This window comes from Rattus norvegicus, chromosome 16 (genome assembly GCF_021556685.1).
Source record: "Rattus norvegicus strain SHRSP/BbbUtx chromosome 16, alternate assembly SHRSP_T2T, whole genome shotgun sequence".
Classification (NCBI taxonomy): domain Eukaryota; kingdom Metazoa; phylum Chordata; class Mammalia; order Rodentia; family Muridae; genus Rattus; species Rattus norvegicus.
In genome coordinates, this window is record NC_141549.1 from 68,285,116 (window position 1) to 68,307,500 (window position 22,385).

The 22,385-nt window shown below is 40.1% G+C and overlaps 2 protein-coding genes across 14 annotated transcripts in view; both read left to right on the forward strand.

The window, feature by feature from the left end:
* The window catches only part of Erich1 (glutamate-rich 1), a gene marked incomplete at its 5' end in the record, with an annotated part of 52,793,804 nt that overhangs the window by 37,414,556 nt on the left and 15,356,863 nt on the right, over positions 1–22,385 (forward strand).
* Positions 1–22,385, forward strand: part of Nrg1 (neuregulin 1) — a 1,057,931-nt gene that overhangs the window by 917,482 nt on the left and 118,064 nt on the right. For 12 of the 14 annotated variants that reach the window (NM_001271130.3, NM_001271129.4, XM_087587319.1 and 9 more), the window contains 2 exon segments: positions 4,818–4,868; positions 7,896–7,946. In NM_001271130.3, coding sequence (NP_001258059.1) covers positions 4,818–4,868; positions 7,896–7,946 — 102 coding nt within the window. 14 annotated transcript variants of the gene reach the window in all.

The window sequence follows — 22,385 nt, forward strand, 5'->3', positions numbered from 1 at the left end:
TTTTTTTTTTTCTTGAGAACATCACGAACTCTATGTCATGTCTCGAAAGTTGTTCTTTTCATTCTGTTTTAGTATATCTTTACGATAAATGATTATGAATTATGATTCCGACATTTAGATTGGATTTTTTGTGACCACATATACTATAAGCAAAATAAAATTAAAGTTAGTGTCGTCACTGCTTATAGTATAATTATGGTGACTATTCCATGACTCCTGGTTTAAACGATTAAACAGTGATAGATCGACCACTGCGTTAGTCCTGGTAAAAAATCCACAGGATCCTTTTCTATTGTTAACTTTGAGATCATTAAAGTATGATAAGACTCATTTTCATGTTTCTTACATAAAGAGCTCTCTAATCACTACCAGTTCCTGGTCTAGTGGTGGAGTTTGAATATATAGTCCAGATAAAGTTTATGTTTGAGAAATGAAAGTTAGAGGCATTTATAATATTGACTCTTTTTTTTTAACCTGACAAAAATAAAACTTCATAGCATATTTTATAGGGTATATATATATATAATTTTTTTTGTAATTCTAACAAACCAGTTTATGTTCACACTTTGCCCTGGGCTTCTCCAGGGCTCTCTTTAAAATCTTCTTTGAGATTTAACTCCTTTTCTGTGGCTGGGTCCTTGGTCTCCTAACTAAATAAGGGCTAGCAAGAATATAATTCACAGGGGTTGTGCAACACCATGCCATAAGACCCAGAGAATTTACCCCTGGCCAGAAGTCTTGTCTACTGCTCAGCCAGTAGAGATGAGGCCCCGCCCACATGTGACTATGTAATCTATCTAAATTAGCTCCTAGATATAAATTAAATAATAAAAATGTAAGAAATTCCTTTTTTTTTTTTTTTGGTAAATTTATTCCAGTGGAATGGTGACATTATTGCCAAAATACTCAGGGGCTTAGGAAAAAAAACCACATGCACAGTCACTCTTTTACTAAGCTACATTTGAAAAATTTGTTTTATTTTTTGCCCTTTTCTGATGCTGTTTCACTGCTTTGGGGAATTTGAAAAGAGAATTTGCATGTGCAAACATATGAAACCTGCAAGTGCCCTGATGATTTCATAGAAATGTTGTGTCAGATTGTAATCGTCCTGCAGTGAATTCTAAAATGCATGATGGCAGGAGAAAAAGTCATGCACATTCTCTCTCAGCTCATACGTTCTGGGTTCTTTTTTATCTAGTCATTTGACTTGCTCTTCTTCTAACAAGTCCTAATTTCACAATTACTTCTTAGCTAACAAATGCTAGGACAACTCTTCTTGGATATCAGAGTAAAGGGACAAAGACAAGAACCACAGACATAATTGTCTGCACATTGATTAAGTAATGCCATCTTTTGAAAGGGTAATATGGGAGAATATAGTCAATTATGTCTTTTCTTATGTTTTCTCCTTTGACAGGAGGAAAAAATTATGAGATACAAGCTGGCATAGGAATAATTGAGCGTTTAGCCATCGCTCTTCCTTGTGAGAAACAGAAAAAAAAAGATTTTTTAAAAAATAAAGTTTAAATAGAGAATCATTAGTGTTTTAAAAATTTGGCTCTGTGAACCATAGGCTTAGTTAGCCCTTTCCCCCTCTCCCAAACAGTGTTGTGGGAAATATGCCTATTCATGAACAGCTCCCAGAGTCACACTGAAAAGAATGTCAAATAGATTTCATATTTTTTATTAATGTATTTATTTATTTTAAGACAGGGTCTCAGTGTGTAGCCATCTCTGGCCTAGAACTTCCTATATAGTCCAAACTGGCTGTGTCTGGAGTCAAATAGGGTTTATAATTCATTTGTCATTCTCTACATATGTCGTGTTATGTAGGGTGCTCAGAAAAGCTAATAGGCCTTAATAATATGATTAGAATATGACAGTTCTTGCATAGTACACTGACAGTGTTTATTAATTTGAAAACTTCTCAGCTGCTTATACATTATGGACAATACAAATTCAGATACTCAGACATGTTCTTAGGTTCATGTTTTACCATTGTAAATAAGTGCGTACAATTTAAAAATCATTTCTAATAACAGTTTTTGTATGTATAGTAGAGACATAAAAGTTCAGGGAAAATAAAGAATCACATAATGTATATTAAATGTGCACAGAGACATCATGTGTGTGTGTGTGTGTGTGTGTGTGTGTGTGCACGCGCATGTGTATTTTAGTGAATGTTGATGTTCTCATTATGCCCATGACAAGGTCTTGAACAAGTCATGTATTTGTATTGATTAAAAAAAAAATCACTTTCCAGAGAACATTTATCAGCCATTGCAATTTGAGACTGGATTTAATTTACTAAAGTAATACATGAAGAATGCTACAATGTTGTTTATGGTCTCATGTCTGCTGAGCGTGAGTTGGTCAACAGTGTTCAGTTCCTGTTGATTCTGAAGCCTCACTATTTACACCATCGAGTAGACGTTTGCAAGTGTAACGCGCCAACTTAATGTGCTAAAACGCTCTGCTTCGCTCTAAGCAAGGAGACCGTAGCACTTAACGGTTTCTAAACCTGTAAGTGGGATGTAAAGTTCCAATCACACCGAAAGCAAACAAGTTTCCTTTGTTTGTTTTTAAATCTTTGCCTCCTGCACACAGAGGGAAAAAGATTTCTGTGTAGCATTAACAAATAATACCATTACTAATTAATACGATCAACTTTTCTTAATAGGAAAGATTCTTTAAAAGTATCTACTGTTTTTTAAAGATGAGTTATTTTTTTAAGCTCTGAGCTTGCATTTCCTCGATATTAATTCAGGAAGTATTTTTTGCAGAAACCACAGTCATTAAAGATGCTTTAAAGATCTCCAGAATAAATATCTAATTTAGGAAGAGGGTTATTTTCAGTAGTCTCCATGTATAAGTATTGTAACCATTCGCTGCTATGAACTTTGGCTAATGCAACATTCAATTACAACAGGAAGCTACGGTTAACCTGCCCTCTTCTGAGGTCTTTCAGAATGACTCTTTTTTTTTTTTTTTTAAATCTTTGAAGGTCATGGTTGTCCAAAACCACTTACCAACAATCACTTGGTTTACCAAAAATAAATATGAAGGAAATTTTGATGTAGGATTGGGTTTGGGGCTTTGCCCAACCCTTTTCAGGCATTGTGAGAGCAGAGTGTCAATGTAGTGGTCAAGTCATTGATGCATTCTAAGGGCACAGTGAGGAGGCATCTCTTGGTGTGGGCGCACAGTTTGACAGCACTACGTGCCTTCCAGGGGTGCCCATGGAAGAGCAACGATTGTGAATCTTGGATTTGGGAAAAAAATGTTTCTCTAAGATTACATGTTTCCAAAGAAGAATAACTTTGTTTTATCGTCGACAGCCCCAAAGCATTAAAGCTACTTGTTGCTGATTCAGAAACAGGTGTCAGCACTTGGTCGAGCTAAGAACATCCTCTCCACTGCCTGCTTCATGAGGGAGTTTCAGAGAAGTCCTACATCCTCATATACAAGTCTTTTTTACTTTGTGCTATTTCTAGTGGGTGTAAACACTGGTTGGTGTAGTAAACTTGGATGTCACAAAAGCGGTCTAACTCTGCCACTAATTGTCCTTAGAACCCTTGATGAAGAAAGGTTGATCATCCACACTTAACTTTACACTAAGAGCTTAACACCTGTGCTGAGCAAAGACACATTTCTGGTCATTGACACTTTTTACCCATGATACTTGACATCGCTCGGAAATCTCATGCAACTTTTTCTTTCCTCCTAGTTTCTCAAACTTTTTTTTTTGTCCCTCGAGAAGTTTCAGAAGTTGAAGGACTATTATCACTTCAATCTTCTTTCCGGCTAGGCTGGTCCCGTCATGGTGGCAATGAGCACGCCCCACTCTAGGATGAACCATGGATTGATTTAGATGTAAAATGGTAGCTCCCGTGACCTTCTCAGGATTTTCAGGCAGATGTAGTGACTTTCATATGGTACCTGGCTCTCACATGGGACTCAGCTTAGTTTTGTCTTGGTCAGGGCAGACGAGAAGATATAGCATTTGGTTACTTAACAGACAGTCAAGGTTGAATGATTCCTTCGTTATTCCTGGGCATCTTGCCAGTACCACAAAACTGTCTTTCAAAAGAAAAACTTGAATCTGACACACTAAAGCTAGTCTTAGAACTACATACTGAGCTGTTTAGACAGGGTAACCCCTCACCCCTTTATTTCATTCTTAAGGCATTAAGAAAGCAACTTCATTCTTAAATAAGTCTCATAATTCTTGGGGTAACGAATGGCATTCTCTACTATGCCCCATTGTCCTTCATTCCTTCAGGGATCCTATCTGGCCACGTATGCCTTTGTCCAGAGTAGCCAACATGTATCAGATGATAATGCTACCATTTTGAAAAATTCTGACCATTTGAAGAATTCGATGCTAGAACTCAATGTTGTTTGCCAGTCCCTACCACCACCACGCCCCCAAAAAATCATTGCATGCTTTCATTTTTGAACACAACAGTAAATTTCAAAACTCCTCAACATTAGAGATTCCACCTCCGTTTGGTATGACAGTGGCTTTGACGCTCTTAATTCCCCATTTCTTTTTCCTTTCCAAGAAACCCACTATCTGTCTCTCAAGTGCCCCTTTCTTCCTCATTCTCCCCAGGGGGAGCAAACGGTTCCTCATGATTGCGTAGCACAATGCATCTCACGCTCTTCCTCCACAAAAGGAGAACTATTTATCTGGACGTCTTCAGCCACTGCTTGTCCTTCCTCACACTCGTTTGCAGTTGGATTGCAGGCGATGGTTCCAGCTCCTAGCCTCCTGCCCTGCCCCATAATCGCCTGTCACCTTTTGTTTTTTGCAGAGTTCATCACTGGCATGCCAGCCTCGACTGAGACAGCCTATGTGTCCTCAGGTAAGGAAGAGATCCTGGCAAGTTTGACTAACCAGTATGAGAGGCTTGCCTGCTGGCTGCTCATCACACTAACCAGCACTCCCCTTGCATCCAATTTCCAGCTGCTCCTGTCTTCTGCTCCAGTGTTTTTCTCAGCTTCCTTCTGCCCTTTCGAATTTTACTTAAGGCTGGATGGTTCTTTGCTGCAGGTCTGAATGGTGGCTCAAGATACAAACCAGAGAGAAAAGGATCAGATCTATATGCTCCTTGGCGATGTTAGACAAGTTAAAGGAAAATCTGGGGTGCAAGATGAGATTTTTTTTTCCTCTCTTTTGGGATGCTTCTCTTGGTTGCTTGGGCAAGCCATCGGATTGAGACTCTGTGCTTAGATGGTGGACCCAGCATCTTATGTCTGACCTTTGAGATGCTACTGACAAGTTCTGCTTCACTACTTTTGAAACAACGGCAACCAGAACCCATAGCTTGACTTTTCAAAACTGTTACTGTAAGGTTCTGTTTTCATTTTGCCTGTAACATTTGCTGATGATCGGTGCGGTCTGAGGCGACGTGAGCTCGTTTCACCCAGCTCTACAAAGCCGTACATACAGTTCACTAGTTTGTCTACTAGTTGTGCAGCAGCGACGTAATCAGCTGTGTTTTCAGCTGGTTTAAGACAGACCTTTGCTATGTGGCTCGGTCTAGCATCCCTCTTGGGATCCTCCTTTCTCTGCCTCCTAGGTTATAGCCATGTAACCACCATGCCCAGCTATTTAATTCATTTGTTTTACTTTTGACATTACAGGTCATTATATCATTTCTCTCTTTTCTCCCTTCCCTCAAGCCCTCCGATACACCCCTCCTTGCTCTCTTTCAAATGCATGACCTGTTTTTTTATTAATTATTGTTATATACATATATGTATATGTTGCATATATGTATATGATTCCTAAATAGAACTTGTTCAGTCTATATAATGTTGCTTGTCTGCGTTTTTGGGACTGACCACTTGTATTAGATAACCAGTTTGTGTGTTTTTTCACTTTGGAGGACTATTTCTCCCACGCTCTGCGTTCCTTAGTTGCCTGTAGTTCTTTATGTAGGGTTAGAGTCTCGTGACTTTCCTCATCCACTTTGACATGTCTGTTGCTGCCCTCATTCATTCACCTCATGTCCAGGCAGCCATGTTGTTGAGACTTCATGGGTGTTGTTCCTAACATTGCTGGGATAGACAGTTTTACCACACGCTCTCTGAGCCTCTGCTGTTGATATCTTTCCACCCCCTGTTTTGCAGTGTCCCCCGAGTCTTAGGTATGGGAGTATTTTATATGTGTGCCCACTGGGACTGAGTGTCTCAACTCTATGTTTTGATTGGTTGTGGTTTGCTGTAATGGTCTCCATCTATTACAATGAGAGTTTCCTTGATGAGGGCTTTATTTTTGTGATTTTTATGGTTAATAGAACCTTGTGAAATTAAAAGAATAGTCTTCATTTGGTAGTAAGTTTATGGACAGTTGAGATTGAAAACTCAATTAATTTTAATATTATTATTTAATTAAATAGAATTCTCCTTCCTTTTCCCCTCCAAACTCTCTGATATGCTCTCCTTGCTTTCTTTCAAATTCATCCTCTCTGCCTCTCTGAGTTATAGTGATAACTTGCTTTTATCTGGTTTCTTTCAATTGATGATGATAACCCATTTGCTAATTTTGACAAAATCATGACACTGCTCATTATTTTTCCTCCTTTTTACACACGAGGAAAATTAAAGCACTAGGAACATTATATCGCTATGTCGTGTGTCTCAGAAAGGAGAAGGGTGGGTGCCCGGCGCTGCGTACTCTCTGCAATGCTCCCCACTCTGTTCTCCGTTTGGCATAGTTGGTGTTTTCTACCACGCCATACCTTTTGACAGCTATAGTAGTTCAGAGAGCCTTACGCAACCTCCTCTCCCTTCTCCTCTTCCTCGTTCTCTTCCTTCTCCCCCTTCCCCTCTTAGTAAGAACTGATTTCTTCAAAACCACTCTTCAGAATCTGAGAGAAAAGGGTGGTGTGGGGTAGGGAGAAAAGAAAGACAGGAATGGGAGAGGGGGTGTTTTAAGTGGGAGGAAATGAAGTGAAGTAAATTCTGTCAGCTGTCATTCAGACATTTGTGCAGTGTAAGGGCTGCATTATCAGGTCCAGTAGACACTGTTAGGAGATTGGCCTTCGAACGTTCTATGTTCTTCTGTGGGGAAGTTGGATTGTCTCTAGCATTTCCTGAAAGGTGACAGGAATATGCTGCTGGACCTGTCGATTTTCAACTTTCTTCAACACTAAGCTTTATTTGCTGTTGTTCTGATTTCCTGAGGTTGAAAATCTTTAAGTCTCATTTTTTTTTCTCTCTCTTGTCTTCTTTATGGTCCATCAATTCTAAAATGATGGTTTTTTTTTTCTTTCTCCATCCTTGCTACTTAAGCAAATCTTGTCCTTCCCTAGCTTGTTTTGCTTGTTCAGCATGTTCTGTTGGCTCCCCATGTGGCTGCTGCACTGAGACTTGAATGGCCTCCGTTTGGCACTGCATGGGTCAGGATGTTTATGCTGACCCAAATTCCCCTAAAATATTTTCACTCTTGTTAACTGACTGTGAAAGCTGACCATTCTGCTGCCACGGTATTTCTCTATACCTTTAAGCCTATATATATATATATATATATATATATATATATATATATATATATATATATATATATATATATATACCTAAGAGAAAGGATGATCTTTTCCACCTGTAGTGTGGGTTTGCTAAGAGTAGTATTTCTCAAAAGCTCATGTCACAGTTGGTCTGTGGGATCGCCTGACAGAGGGGTTCTCTCCTTTTCTACCTCTTTCGGAAGTCTCTTTGCTGTCCTTGCCTCGTCCGTGCTCCCATTGGTTTTTAGGGATGCTTCTGTTTGGCTCTTTGCACTGCATTTCGGCCCAGCTTTTCTATGCCACCCCAGAGCCTGGTGACATTCTCATTGTTAAGCGGCATGACTCAATAAAGCTTCACTCCACTTTTATGTTTTATAGAGTCTCCCATTAGAATCTCAGTTTCAACAGAAGGCGCAAACACTTCTTCATGTAAGTATCCTTACTTATACTCGCTAGCCTTTAACGGAAGGTAACACCTTCTGCCAGAGAGCGTGTTCACACGCACCCTTGGCCTTCATGGAGCTTGGGACAGGACGAGATCTCTGTCTGGAGTAGAAATGGCTTCCTACTGTGCTTCAGACTAGATATAGATACCTGCTCCCTGCCAAATATATTTCAGAGGATACCATGACACCACATGCATATCAGTTTCTGGATAATCTGGTGCCCTTGAATATTAAAAAAAAGTTGCATAGCATCTGAAGCCTAGTTAGGGGTAGATTATTGTGGGGTGTTTATTTGTTTGTTTGGTTTGGTTTGGTTTGGTTTTTTGCAGCTTGTCTTGACATCTTTGGCAACTGCCAAAGGTCCTATACCTAGTTGCTTGGGACTTCTATTCCAAAGTTCCTCAGCTTTGTATTACAGTATGACAGAGTAAAGGAAATATATATAGATGCCCTTAATTCAAATTTGATAGCTAGTGAGTAATTGTGAAAAGGTTTGAAGGAGCATCCCTAGGCAAGATCCCAGATAAGTTTGGCCTGTTTACCATGAAATGTGCCTCGTGCTTGTAGACTTCTTCCTCTGTTAGATGGATTGGTGCTGTGTACGAAGTCAAGGGAGCTTAAAAAAAATCGCCAGTGATTAGTAAAACTAGCTCCTGATGCTTATTAGCTGAAAGCATTGAATTAATTGATATAAAACAGGGGGGCATATTAGATCTTGACAATAAAACTGAGAGCTTTTCTTTCTTTTTAATTTAGTTCTTAATTTAAAGCATTTCTTTGATGAGCTCTTCATTAAATGCATTTCCGTGTTCCTCTCCCAATTTGCAGAATGTGCTAAAGAGACAGTATCTTACTTAGCAGCCATGGCAGAAACCCAAAGGCACTTGGCACTTTTTGTAACTCACCTCAGTCTTTCAGTCTGTTCACATAGATGATATTTGGTAGTAAAGCTTTCCCCTCCAGGTTAGTAGAGCAAAGCCTGAAACTCTATGATATTAAAACACGTTATTTACTAGAAGTATGGGTTTCATCTCCAGCACCCAGATTAAACAAAATGAATCAAAAATCTATCAATGCCTGAGTTTACCTACACAGAGCAGCATTTAATCAGCCGAATATCAGCAATCTAAGGATATCAAACAGGAAATGAAATTCTAGGAGAGCTAGCAGGCTTCCTCAAGCCCCTTGATACATATTCAAATGACAATTCCTGCTGGCCTGCTCACAATATTGGTTATTTGATTCTTCTTATGGAATCATTAGGACAAATTTATGGATTTTATAAAATGACTCTAAGGAGTCGTATTGAGCTTCGCTTTAAAAAATGGTCCATTGAAGAGAATGCTAGGCTCTTTTCTTTGGCGTATTTTCTGGAAATGATTTCTCCCTATATGATTCCTTGGAATGATGTAGTTGAGACCCTTGTGACTGGAGCCTTTCATGCCATCATGGGTAGGGTGGTGGACAATGTCCTTAAACACATTCGAACACTTCTGGAAAGGGCGAATTAGTTTAATTTTGGTTTTCCAAGACTTTGGGGATCTGAAATGAATCTCCAGTTTACATATCTGTTGATTATAGTACTATGGAGAGTTTGGAATCTGACTCCGTTTCTTGAACTCTCAACAGAGTTACTTCTCGCTGTTTGGTAACAGCTTAGGAGTAAGAAAGGCTGCCTTTCTGTAGGTCGTTCTCCTACGTCATGCTGTTCTTGGTAGGTCATTATTGTCGAACTGATTAGCTAATCCTTTTCTCATTTCATGAAAATAAGCTCTATAATTCGAAATTATAAACCGAGTGCAGGATTCTAGGCCTACTGAGAAGAGTACAGGGAGTAAGGGAGGGTCAGAAGACTCACTTCAAGACAGCATTAGTACATCAGATTTAAAATTTCAAAATCTTTTTTTTTTTAAGTAAAAAACTATGAAAAAGTTCACATCGGTAGCCTGAAATTTCCTGGGTAGGTGAGGCTGGCCAGGGAACTCAGAGGTCCACCCACCTCTTCCTCCACTTTCCTTTTATTAGGTGTATCATCATACCCAGATAGAACTTGGGTCCTCATATTTGCAAATACTTCATTGACTCAGAACCCTACCTTGGGTGGCTGAGTCTGTTTGTCCCCTGGACACTGCCTGTCCCAGACACCTTCCCTGATGATGCCAGACCCAGAGCAGCCCTCACTTTTCTAACTCAGAATGGATTAGAAAGAAGAACCAGTAGCAGTTCAGAGCTGTCTGCACCATTATGGGAAAGTCAGTACCAACGTTAATGGACACTTTCTTCTGGTCTGAGTTTCTCACTCTGTCTGGCTACTCAACTGCTATCCCTCTGTGACCTCAACACACCACACACTCTGGTCCCACACCTCCCATACAGACACACTTTGGGTTTTGCTTTGTTTTATTTTCTGGTAAGAAATAAGGCTTTTGTGACTAAAAGAGCTATATGGATGGCCCAATAAGTGTCCTGTTTCTCTGAGTGACAGATTTTCAAGGGGCAGCTTGAACCTTGCTCTATAGTGAGTAGAACTAGCTTGCTCCCTCTTTCATAGACTCAGCAAAAATGTAAATGATTGTTTAGAGCCACCGTAATGATTCCGCACGGAAGTGCCAGCTGCCACTGACCCCGTTTTGCAGACAATTCTCTTAAACGCTATAAAAAGTGTAATTCTGACAACAATGACTGCCTTGATTTAAGCTTTATCCGTTCCAATCCAATGCATGAGTGAGAGAAGCAATAACGACAAGGCTTCATGGATGGTCAGGAAAAATACTGTGCTCCTGGTAAAACAGCACTAAATCGCAATGTGTGTTTCAAGTAATATAACAGCGGCATTCTCCGTTATCATTACCTTACTGTGTGCTGGTTACTGCGCCCTCCTGTGGCAGCTCAGGGCTCTCTCTCTAAAACCTCTTCCACTTTACAAGTGTCGCTCAAAGCTACCTTTGCAGCAGGGTTCAAACCCAGACAATGTACTCCCTACCTGGTCTAAGGTTTTGTTTCCTCAAAGCGAAAACCTTCCATATTTAAAGGAGTGCGATTCTGCAAATGGATGGGAAAGCAGTCTTTAATGCAGAGGAGGGTGTGTGTGTGGTAGTGGAGGTCATTTGAGTCGCCCTAGACTGGTTCAGTTTGCATGCGCAGTTACAAAGATGGACGGCAAGGCCCGGCAGGTGAACAAACCGGAAGGGGATAACTAGTCTGTGGCTACAGAGAGAGCTTAGCAGGTTACCTAACTTCCTGAGCCACACTCCCTTTCTGGGTCTGTTACATGTTTCAAACACATATTGGGCAGCGTAATGAGAGAAAACAGATGTAAATGGTTCTGCACAGCTGGGGCTCACGGGTGGTCTGTCCCTTGTACACGTGGAAGAGAGTGAGAGGCGAAGAATGGACGTATTCTTTGAGTTTGAAAATTTTTATCCTTCCAGTTGGGGAAGCAAATGAGTTCATGATTTTCATCCTCAACGGGGAGGCTGAAGGTCCTGTGCCAGGAAATCCCTTCCACTTCGATATATCATATATTCTCAGCAAAGGCTGCATTTTAAAAGAATATGTCCAGGAAGTCCTCTTTGAAGTCTCTGAAAGAAACGAACAGCTCAGTCTTAGATTTGGCACCCACTCGAGCGAGCTAAAAGGGCAAAAATGTCTTTTGTCTGTGTCTTAATGAGACACAGCTTTAGACCTTGGGAAGAGCACAGTGATATGGATTGACGAGCTCGGACCACGTCTGGCTGGCCCGTTGGACATTAGAGTTATGGTTCTTATCTTCTACCTTCAACTGTAACCAATGGAGTCACCTTAAAGGTGGAGAAAACCGCCCCGATCTTCGCTAAATGGTTCTCAGCTGGGAAAATGGCATTTTATTTCTAGCTCTCTGGCGGTGGTAAACCGAGCTCTTGTACTGCAGAGCTCCTTCTGACTAAGTGCCTATTGTGCTCAGGTTTCTTCAAACATGGCGTTTCCGAGGTAGTTATGCACACTGCGACCGATGACAAATAACTGTGGTGCATATAGCAATGAGATAATTCAGAAGGAAAATTGGCCAACTGGCATCGTTTCACTCTTTCCGGTTGCTTAGAGGTTTAGGGGCAATTCAGTAACTTGTGAAGGAGCTGGGGCACATATGTCGCATCACTCATATATACAGACAAACCACCGATGTCATGTTTAGCTCATTCTTTTTGTAACTGGCTATACATTGATTTTTTTCCTACTAATACTTTCTAGCAATGAGCTGTGATTCTTGAGTTTTGTGTTACCCCACTGCAGTTACTCACTGCCTCTCCTTGTAGTCCGCTGCTAGATGGACCCTGCCTGTTTTGTTTTTTTTAATCAAGATTAACTTTTCGTATTTGATTGAAAAATTAACCTTGTAGAAAACTATTCTTTTGAACCTAAAAGATGTGTGTGCACATCCACACATGTGTGACCCATATGTATAATGGGTCTCTTGATATAACACATTTTTTTTTTTTTTGACCAGGCACATTTTTATAAACTGAGTCAGCTATACAGAGAGCTCTGTAGGTTTGATTTTATTCTTGAAGCCAGTGGTTCTCTCCCTTCCTAACACTGCGGCCCCTTGATATAGCCATGTTGTCCCCTTGATATAGCCATGTTGTATCGACATGACGAGCCCCAACCATAAAATTACTTTCATTGTTACTTTGTAACTGTAACTCGACTACTGATATGAATTGTAATGTAAGTATCTGATATGCAAGATATCTGATATGTGACCCCTGTGAAAGGGTCAGTAGACCCCAAAGGAGTAGGTAATCCACAAGTTGAGAACCATCGTTCTAAACAAGCATGGGGATTGCCACTTAAACACTTGTGGTGAGTCTAAATTCGAAGACTAAGTAGAACAGACACTGAAAATGAGTCTTCTGAGTTCAGATCATGGGCTCGTAAGAAAAACCTTTATGAGATCTATGACACTGTGAGGGGAGACCTTTTTTGCTTTGCTTAAAAAAAAACATCAAAATAGAATTGTTATAAGGACTCAAGAAAATAATCTATTTGTCCTAGGTAGCCTAAAGCTAAGACTTATGAAAAAGTATATTCTCCACAATCAACCAAGTAATGAAGTGGGTAAGCAGAGGCTTCAATTGGTGGTAGAATTAGGGAGAGCCATTCATTCAAGGCTAATACTCCGAACCCAGAAGCAGCAGTTGGTCTGGAGCCATTGAGAGGCTTGGCCGTTGGTAATAACGTGGATCTGTTTCACAATATGCTCTTTCCTTTTGGGGTACTGTGTTAAGAGGAAGCTGATCTCCCCGAACATGAGACTTCTTAACTCTGGTAAATTCAGTCCTCTGGAAAGCTGCATGGGCTATTCAAGGCCAGGTGATCGTTTATTATCCACTTCATAAATCATGACATTATTTGCATGATAGTTAAATTTCTAGGAGCCATTTATTAGATATGGAGTGATTATGTCCCTGTATTTTTTTTTTAATTTAAAGTTATTTTGAACCCATGGATACGTGGCTGAATCTTTGTCAAGTTAAAATATCTACTCAGACATTTATTGTTTCTGTTTACTGAAAACCTTCGAAGTCCTTCAGCCTTTCAGGGCACACAGTTTCATTGTTCCTTGTAGTCAGTTACCGTGAGACAGAGCATCAGGACAGCTTGCCTCTATGTGTGTTGAACTATTCAACTGCCCAACCTTTTCCCTGCCCTTCCCTCTGCCCTGCCACTGTGCGCAGCTTCTGGCAAATTCTCAGAACTTCTGCTCCCAACTTCTTTGGGAGCAAAGACTCTTGTATATGACACATGTGGGTGAGGCCATGCAGGATCTAAAAGAAAGAAAAAAAAAATCCATGTTAAAAGGAGGTTTGCAGAATTGGTCATTTTCTTTCACCAGAGTAATCGTGTATTGAAAGAGGCCGTTTCAACTGAAAGAGAAAGAGGATCATGATTGGCTTACTGTGGTTAGCGTTTTATAGCAGGTGTGGTCGAAGTCTGAGGAACTGCTGATTGTGACTTTATCAGGGTCAGAGACACCAGGGAGGGAAGTGATGCCCGAGAAGTTGTTCATCCGGCATTCCCCACTCACATCCCTGCTCTCACACTGCATCCAGAATGAGAGCTACCTGGTTATTCATTCATTCCTTTAACCAAGGTGCTGTGTGTTCACATCTCCATTAATCATGGACAGGGCTGCTGGACCAGCGATTTTCATTTTATCTCTCGGTCTAGAGAGGTCAGCAGTGTCTTAGAAACCAATTACACAGGCTCACGGGCGTGATGGCCCCAAGATGCCTTCACATCCATTCGGCTCTTTAACTCGCTCGTATGTAGGAAGGGTTTGTTTAGTCATATTTGTTCATTAGATAGGGGCCCGCACCCCTGGGTTTGTTCAGTACCAACTGCCAGGAGTTTTTTTTTTTTTTTTTTTTTTTTTTCCGGAGCTGGGGACCGAACCCAGGGCCTTGCGCTTCCTAGGCAAGCGCTCTACCACTGAGCTAAATCCCCACCCCAGGCCATTTCAATAGATAAGTAACAGGAGGGCAGAACTGAGTGACAGTTGAGCTCCAGGATTGAAATGCGATATCACCTTTTCTGCTCCTAAATCTCTAGGACTCTCTCTCACTCTCTTAAAGTACGCTACGTCACCCATAGTCCTGTTTCTGCCATGGATGGTCCACCATATGCTAGGTGCTGTGTGCTTTTTCTGGGGTTATAGGGAAGTGGGGACAGGCATAGTCTACAGCTGAAGAGGTCTGCCGTGAACTGCAAAGGCCAGTTGTGCCAGATGGTGCTGGTCTTATGTAACAACACCCATTCATGACATAAACTAGGTAAAATGAGGATATTATTAAGCCAGGGGTTTAGAAAAAGACGGTTTTGGAGAAGCCATTTGAAAAGAAAATATTGAGTAATGATGTCTGTCATCTTTAAAAGGAGCAGATCACTGCACTGTGTGGAAATCTCAGCTCAGCAAAATGACTGTCTTGCTAAGAAATCAGAATCCTGAAATGTCCTTCACATTTCTGATGCTATTCCACAATTTACCACTAAATGTGAAATACTAATAAGAGGTGATGGGACTAAAACACAGGACCTGGGGACAGGAAGGCAGTTTGAGAACTTAGAAATTTGGCTGAAAGCTTTTAGAGTAACATCATCATGACATCACAGTCGAATCACTGTTGATTGTGCAAAAGTCACGGCAAATACATAGGTGGCTCACAGGGACATAGCCAAGGAAATGTTTATACTTAGACCGTGTGGAAACATATGGAGAGTTATCATTTCTTAGTTTCATTTTCATTAAACATTAAGACTTCATTGAGAAAAATAACTTCCAGTGATTATTAAATTGACTCGAGCGAAAGTGCAGTAGGGAATTTTATGATGCGATATGGAAAATTAAGTATAGGAGGGGATCCACTTGTTAAATTTAGATCATAATAAGTTGAAAGCCAAAACTTGCCTTTTTGATGATCCCCCCATCATTGAGAGTAACAACTAATTAATAAGAAATCCGTGTTCCATTTGATCATGTTTCAACACCTACAAATTCCCTATATGAGAAGTAAGATATATTAAGGAAAAAGAAACCCTTCAAGATGGAGTTTTTAAGATCTTATTCTCTAATGTCCAACATAAATCTTATCATGTACTCAACCAGATCCAGCTATGTAGTCAACCTCCAGAAATCTATGTCCTCCACAAGCCATGTAGCTTTGAGAACAGATACTTATCTTAAAATCTATTTAAAACTCATATTCTACAAAGCTAGAAATTTCTAGCATTCTTCGCCAAAATGAAGCTGCAAAACTATCTTATCCCACTATGTTGAAATGAGCAGTCCCTCTTTGTCGTGCTCTTAAGTGTTAGATGAAGAAAGGAAGAAGAAGAATCTTGTTTTGTTAGATACAAAATTGTCTAATCATAAAAGAATTTCTGTGACATTTGTGTATCTCCGTTACTTGTGCCGAACAGATTCTCTTTACTGTCTCCATGGCAGCTTCTTAGGCTAACTTTCCTCAAAGCTCAAAAGCACCCATGTGTTTTTGTTTGGACTGTCTTCAATTCAGCTATAAAATATAAACCACACAAACTCTTCCTGGATCTGTCTTAGGATGAGTAGATGTGAGGGAGGAAGAATTCCCTTATGTGTACATATGACCATGTGTGCAAACATGATAAGCTCTATGAGGATTCAACGGCATAAAAGAGTCTTACCAGAGTCTTTGAAATAATTCAACTTCAGGTACAAATGTCTAGGATTGGGCAATATCCTATTTCGTAGAAAAAAAATAAAAGTGAAACCCAATACCTGTGTGTCTGGACAGTTAACCTCAAAAAAAGCATCTTGCTGTTTCTTTAAAAGATGAAGAACATTGTCTGGGACTTTTGGTATAAAACTTGCATGGTGAAATGACTGATAGAAGTTTCTAGAGGAGAGTGTCTTGCGAGGACTGGTTGGTGGTGCTGTGAATTCCCTCCCCATGCGCAGTACCAGTAGTCATCTCTGCAAACTCTGAGAAATGGTGCTCTAAAATTGGGAGAGAAAGTGTCTCCTTAAACTGTAAACAAATATAAGGGGCTTCAGATCTTTTGCTGTTGTCTTGGATGTCAGAACAGTTCCCAAATTTCAGATATCCTTTCTTGGTCCTATAGCTCTTGTTGTAACTGGTCGTTACTGGTATACCATGATGTGAACATTGCTCCCCACACCAAGATCTAAGGCTCTGAGGAAGAAGAATCATGAATATATTTTGTGGTTCCGTTTACATAACATTTGCCGTGTCAGTTCCCAGAAAGTAGTAAATGGATGCAAACAGCAACATTGAGTTAATGAATACTTTTTTAAGGTCATGGTCATTTTCAGATCATTCATCTATATAATGAAAGGAAAACTACCTTCATTTACGAGAAGCTCCATAAATATCTTAAAATCAGCATTTTGAACTATAACACTGGCTTCGGTGATGTTTCTTTTCTTTTTTTTTTTTTTTTAGAACACTTGTAGTATTTTCAGAAATATTGTCACTCTGTCTACCTATCTTTTCTATTATTTCTGATTTTCATATCTAGAAATTTTGGTGTTTTGAGGCCATATACTTTTTGTAGTGATTTTTTTAAGAATCTGTTTCCCTTTGTAGGGCTCTCAGGCATTTGGGCAAGAATTCGCTGGTCGCTGTCCCTCTTTATGGTGCTGAAATGTGAACTTGGCTGGAAGTGAGGGAGTTGTCACTATCAAACCGGTTCTTACTATAGTGTGCAGTATCAAACCAGCAAAGACATTTTGTATTAAGTGTCTAGTATTTTAACTTGCCAGTAGATATGACTAGTCTCAGAGGAGGGAGCTGGCTTAATAGTTCGGTGTTTGCCAAGGGTATATAATAAGCAGGCACAAACAGTACTCAGTCCTAGCCTTTCTGCATGGTTTTTATCTGCAGAGAGTAAAGGTAGAAGGTAAAGGCGAAACACTTGGATAGCTCCTTCTGTGTATCCAAAGGCGATAAACTACTGCGCCTGCTTTTAAAACATGGCCTCCCCCACCCATCCATGAGATAGATGACTTGGACCAAATTAGCTCCGCAAATCAGGGTTGTAAATAGAACCATAGGAATGAATAAATACGTTTATTGCCATAAATGCTTCTCTGGCATGTTCAGACTTGAGAGTCACAGGCACCAATTTCCATTTGTTTAGAAGGGACACCTCGACCCTCTCCCTCCTTCCCACCTGTGCACATTTGGATGGAGGGTAATTGTTGAGCAAGGTGTCACAGGTAACATGTATTCGCTGTACCTCAAATGTACCGGTCTTCAGAAGGAAGAATACACCTAGAACAGAGTGGGCAGCCTCAGTTATGACATATTTGCTTTGGAGGAAGCAGAATACAATTATAACTTTGTTTCATTTTTTTTAAGTCTTACACAGGATAATTGGCCGTAGTTGTTAATCTAGGGTTGAGGCCCTGTGAGCTCTATCCCTTTCACATGAGTTTGTGGCATATTTGTTCAAATTACTACAGAAAAAGTTTTCATAGTAAATTTTCATTTTTTGCATGTGTTTAGATTGACTTATTAGTTTTATGTTGCATCCCCCATCCTCCCAAGCAAGGTAGAGTCTTATCCTCTGGTGGTGTTAAGAGTTAAAGCATAAAATATTTTGTTGTGTGGTGGTATAAATGCCAAGTGATTGACAGTGATTAAACAGGAAATGAAATCTGAATGGCTCTCTCTCTCAAAATCTACTTAAAGCCTTGACAGGTATCTGTCTATAACAATGTATCAGCTTGAACATGTGAAGAATAGAAATGGTTGCTTACTATAGCCGTGTTTCTTTTTCTTAGACCTCAAACAGGGAAACAGTTTGTATTGTAGTCCTTGTTGCTGATATGTTATCTGTAAAAATGTAATGTGCATCTTTAAACATAGTGGTCTGTACCCAGTCAAAATTCATTATACCTGACTTTGGGTATCATGTGTGTCTTAATGCCAGTTATAATCCCCAGGTTGTCTACAGATACTGTCTTAACTTTTAGAAAAGAATGCCCGACTATAATTAGGAACAAGCATTCACGGAGGATAAGGCATGGAGAATTAATTGGGGTTGCAGCTCTTGTCTGTGCATTGACTGCAAAGCTTGGTGATCTCCCCAGCTGTCTCGGCAGTGATCTCAGGCCTCTCTCTCCAACCCCAAGGCTCTTCCTTTTTAGCGTTTGTTATTACTTAGCTATTTTATTTGGCAGAACTCCCGTCTATCTCATCTTCTAATGCACTGGCAAGATTCCTATTGACAATAGCTTTGAGCCTAGTACTGCTAGGGTAAGCTGCAGAGCCGAACTTTCTAGCCTCTGCATCCTTATAAATAATGTATCTGCTTTCCTGTAACTACATGAACCTTCAGACTTTAGTGGACCTTTCTTTGTTATTCAGGGTAGAATTGTTGGGAGATAAACTATAGTAGATAAAGTTGTAGGCAGTTATCATCAGTGACCTAAACCTGACTTCCATGATATCTTCCTGTATCACAGGCTTCATGCTAATGAAATACTTGTGATGTATATCATGGACATAAATAAGGTATATATAAAGGATGTCTTTGCTGACTAATGGGATGGCTTTCTCTATAATCAAAGCCCTGGGAATGTTAGTCTAGGACCCTATGATAATCTAATAGCCACACTATACCTGATTAACTTTGCAGCTTAAAAACTTTCCATTCCAACAAACAAACGAGCAAAAACTTTTCTTTAGCCTTTGAAGAAGATAGCCTTGTCTTTGAAAGTAGTCCTCCTGCTTCAGCCTCCGACATTCTGAGATTTGCCGACAGGAGACCACCACATTTGATTCAGAGTTTTTGGGAAATTAGTATGTTTCCTGAACAAGTCAAGAAATGGGACCCACTGGACTTCAAAAGTTTATATTGACAGCACCTTCCTATAAGTCTTTAATTCACCAAAGAAATAACAAAATATAATAATGCCTTGCTTTATTTAAATCGAGTCACCAAACCAGTTTTTTATAAAAATAATATTTTTATATCATAATACAACAACAGCATTTCCTCTTTCCCTTTCTTCACCCCAAACCCTCCCATGAACCCCTGCCTTTTTTTAAATTCAGGATCAGCCCCGAAAACATTCATACAAGTAATATTATATGGACAGAGCAGCTTATATTTTTATATTTAGACACATATACACGTGTAACAATCAGGCTTTAAAATATTTATGCTGTCATCCTACTGATACCATAGCCAAGTCTGTTTTGGTGAGTATTTTGTTTGACGGTTCCTGGGAATGGAAACAGATGGATTACTTTCTCTGTCTATAACCATCCAGTTCCACTGACAGCCTTTTTGTCCAGCCATAATCCTGTCCAGGACTGAATCTTTGCATTCTTCTTCTATCACTAGTCAAAACAAAACGTTATCAGAAGAAAACATTTTCCTAACCGGTGCCTGAGTGAAGGGAATTCTCAGATGCTCAAGCAAGTGTGTACAATAAACAGTATTTCCTGACAGTCTCATTAGGAAGAAAAAACACCAAAAAGCCATCCGTGTCGGCTACACAAAGTGGAAGCTACTGTAAGCCACATAAGACTGTGACTGTCACAACTTCCCAATGTGTCAGGTTAGGATGAAGAAAGCTGTGTCATTCATTAGGATGCAATCATCCTGGGAAGCAGTTTGTTCTACTTCTCCTTAGTCTTGAATGAAGCCTGATTCTAGTAAGCATTTGCAGAATGAGCGTTGAGTAAATGGATGAGTGAATGAAGAATGAATGGGTGAGTGAATGAATGAAGGAAAACCTCAAGCTGGAAAGAGTCTGAGAAAACTTAGGGAAAAGAGAGAGAGAGAGAGAGAGAGAGAGAGAGAGAGAGAGAATGAGAATGAGAATGTGAATGTGAATGTGAATGTGAATGTATTTAAGAAAATCAGTGGAAAAAAACCATGTGGCCACACACACACAGACATTTACTAACTACCACATCCCTTATCAGTTTAATTGGATAATTGATATTATTATTGTTTTTCAACACAAGTTTCTCTGGGTAGCCCTGGCTATCCTGGAACTCACTCTATAGACCATGGTGACCTCCAACTCAGAGATCCATCTGCCTCTGCCTCCTGAGTGCTGGGTTAAAATGTTTGCACCACCCCCACCCCCCAGCTAATTTGAGAAATTTCTAACTTAGTGAATTTGTCCAGTGTATTCAGATACTCTGATTCAATTTTTTTGGGGGGCGGGTGGGACTTAAGAGATTGAATTTTTCTGTGGAGTTTTCGATGTATGGCTCATCTTATTGTTAGAAGAAACCTGCAAGGGGGGACCCTCATGAGAGCCGGTGTAGGATATTTTGGTTCATGTACTTACTGCCAATATTACTAAAATGTGTTGCTTTTATCACGACCAGAATAAGTCGAACAGGACTTAAGTTAAATAGATGCCTAGTGCTGGAAATGAAGTCCTTATGTTCGAAATGGGCACAGCACTGCACAAAGAAGTGAATCTGAGCAAGGCAGCAGTTACACGGATGTGAGCATGTGTGTTCTTAGCATCATGTTTGTTCTGGTGTCCACCTCTCCTTACACACACACACACAGACACACACACACACATACAGACACACACATAGACACACACACAGAGACACATAGACACACACACACAGACACACACACAGAGACACATAGACACACACACACAGACACACACACAGACACACACACATACACACGTATGTATGTATGTATGTATGTATGTATGTATGTATGTATGTATGTTTGTCCAACTTAAGATTTGACTGGAGCACTCAACAACAACCATTTTTGTGTAGTTGATTAATTGATGGTTGTTTTCTAAGAGTATTCTTGCGTGGACACTTTTCACGTGGCATAAAGTGTTGGTTCAGTAGAGGGATAGGGCTCTGAAGTCACACGGCCTAGGTCTCAGACTCATGGCTTCCTAGCTATGTGGTCTTCGTATCCTCTCTAACCTTTCTTTTTTCCCCCATCTATAAAGTGGGAATGGTATCACTTGTTCTACAGGCTAAGATGATTTCAAGGACTTACTATAGTATCTGGACTTCTCATCTCCACTTGGCTTTCTCTTCTATCCTGTAAGGTGACCCCGTGTGGCCGTACACTGACTTATGCAGTCTCTATCCTTTCACATAGGAGGATTCTTTTAACTTTCTGCAGCCACATCCACACAGCCCAACACAATGCCTGCCACGAAACATGTGGGGCATAGACCACACAGTCAATGCACATTTATTTCAGCTTTTTGGAAACACAATCTGTTTTTATTACATGTAATGTATGAACTTAAAATCTGAAATCTGCTTTTGGAAATCAGGGTTATCCTGAAGTTTCTCAATTTTCCTCCCTGCTGACTTACAAAAAGAAAATCGTTTTAAGTGCCGAGCTTCCAATTTCTTAATTAGTTACTGAATGTTGGCTGAATTACAGAAATGCTGTTTCAGAATGAGTTGGAAAACTGAAAGCATCCAGCCCCGATTTTCTGGTATTTTTGTTCTCATTCAACACATTTATTTATTTTTCTCCAGCTGGAGGTGATTGTAAAATTCGCCTTCCCTCAGAAGTCTACCTACCTCTATCCATCTTTCTGGTGGCTCTGCTGTTTGGTCTTTCCTTCCACTGGATGTGTAGATACCTTAGAAGCTTGGCTAATTTCTAGCATTTTCCTCTGTACTTTCTTGGTGATCAGGGTATGCATGAATAGCAACTTAACTTTGAGAGACCTTCATGGTTCTCAGCCCCAGCTTTTGCCTTTGAATTTTGTTTTGTATTTTTTTTTGTTTGTTTTTGCGGGGAGGGGTTGAAGATATAGGAGAAGCATGGTGTCCAATTGTACATAGAGAACATCTAGATGCCGTTAGTCCCAGAGAGTCCCTACCAGTGGGCACTTAGAAAAGCCATG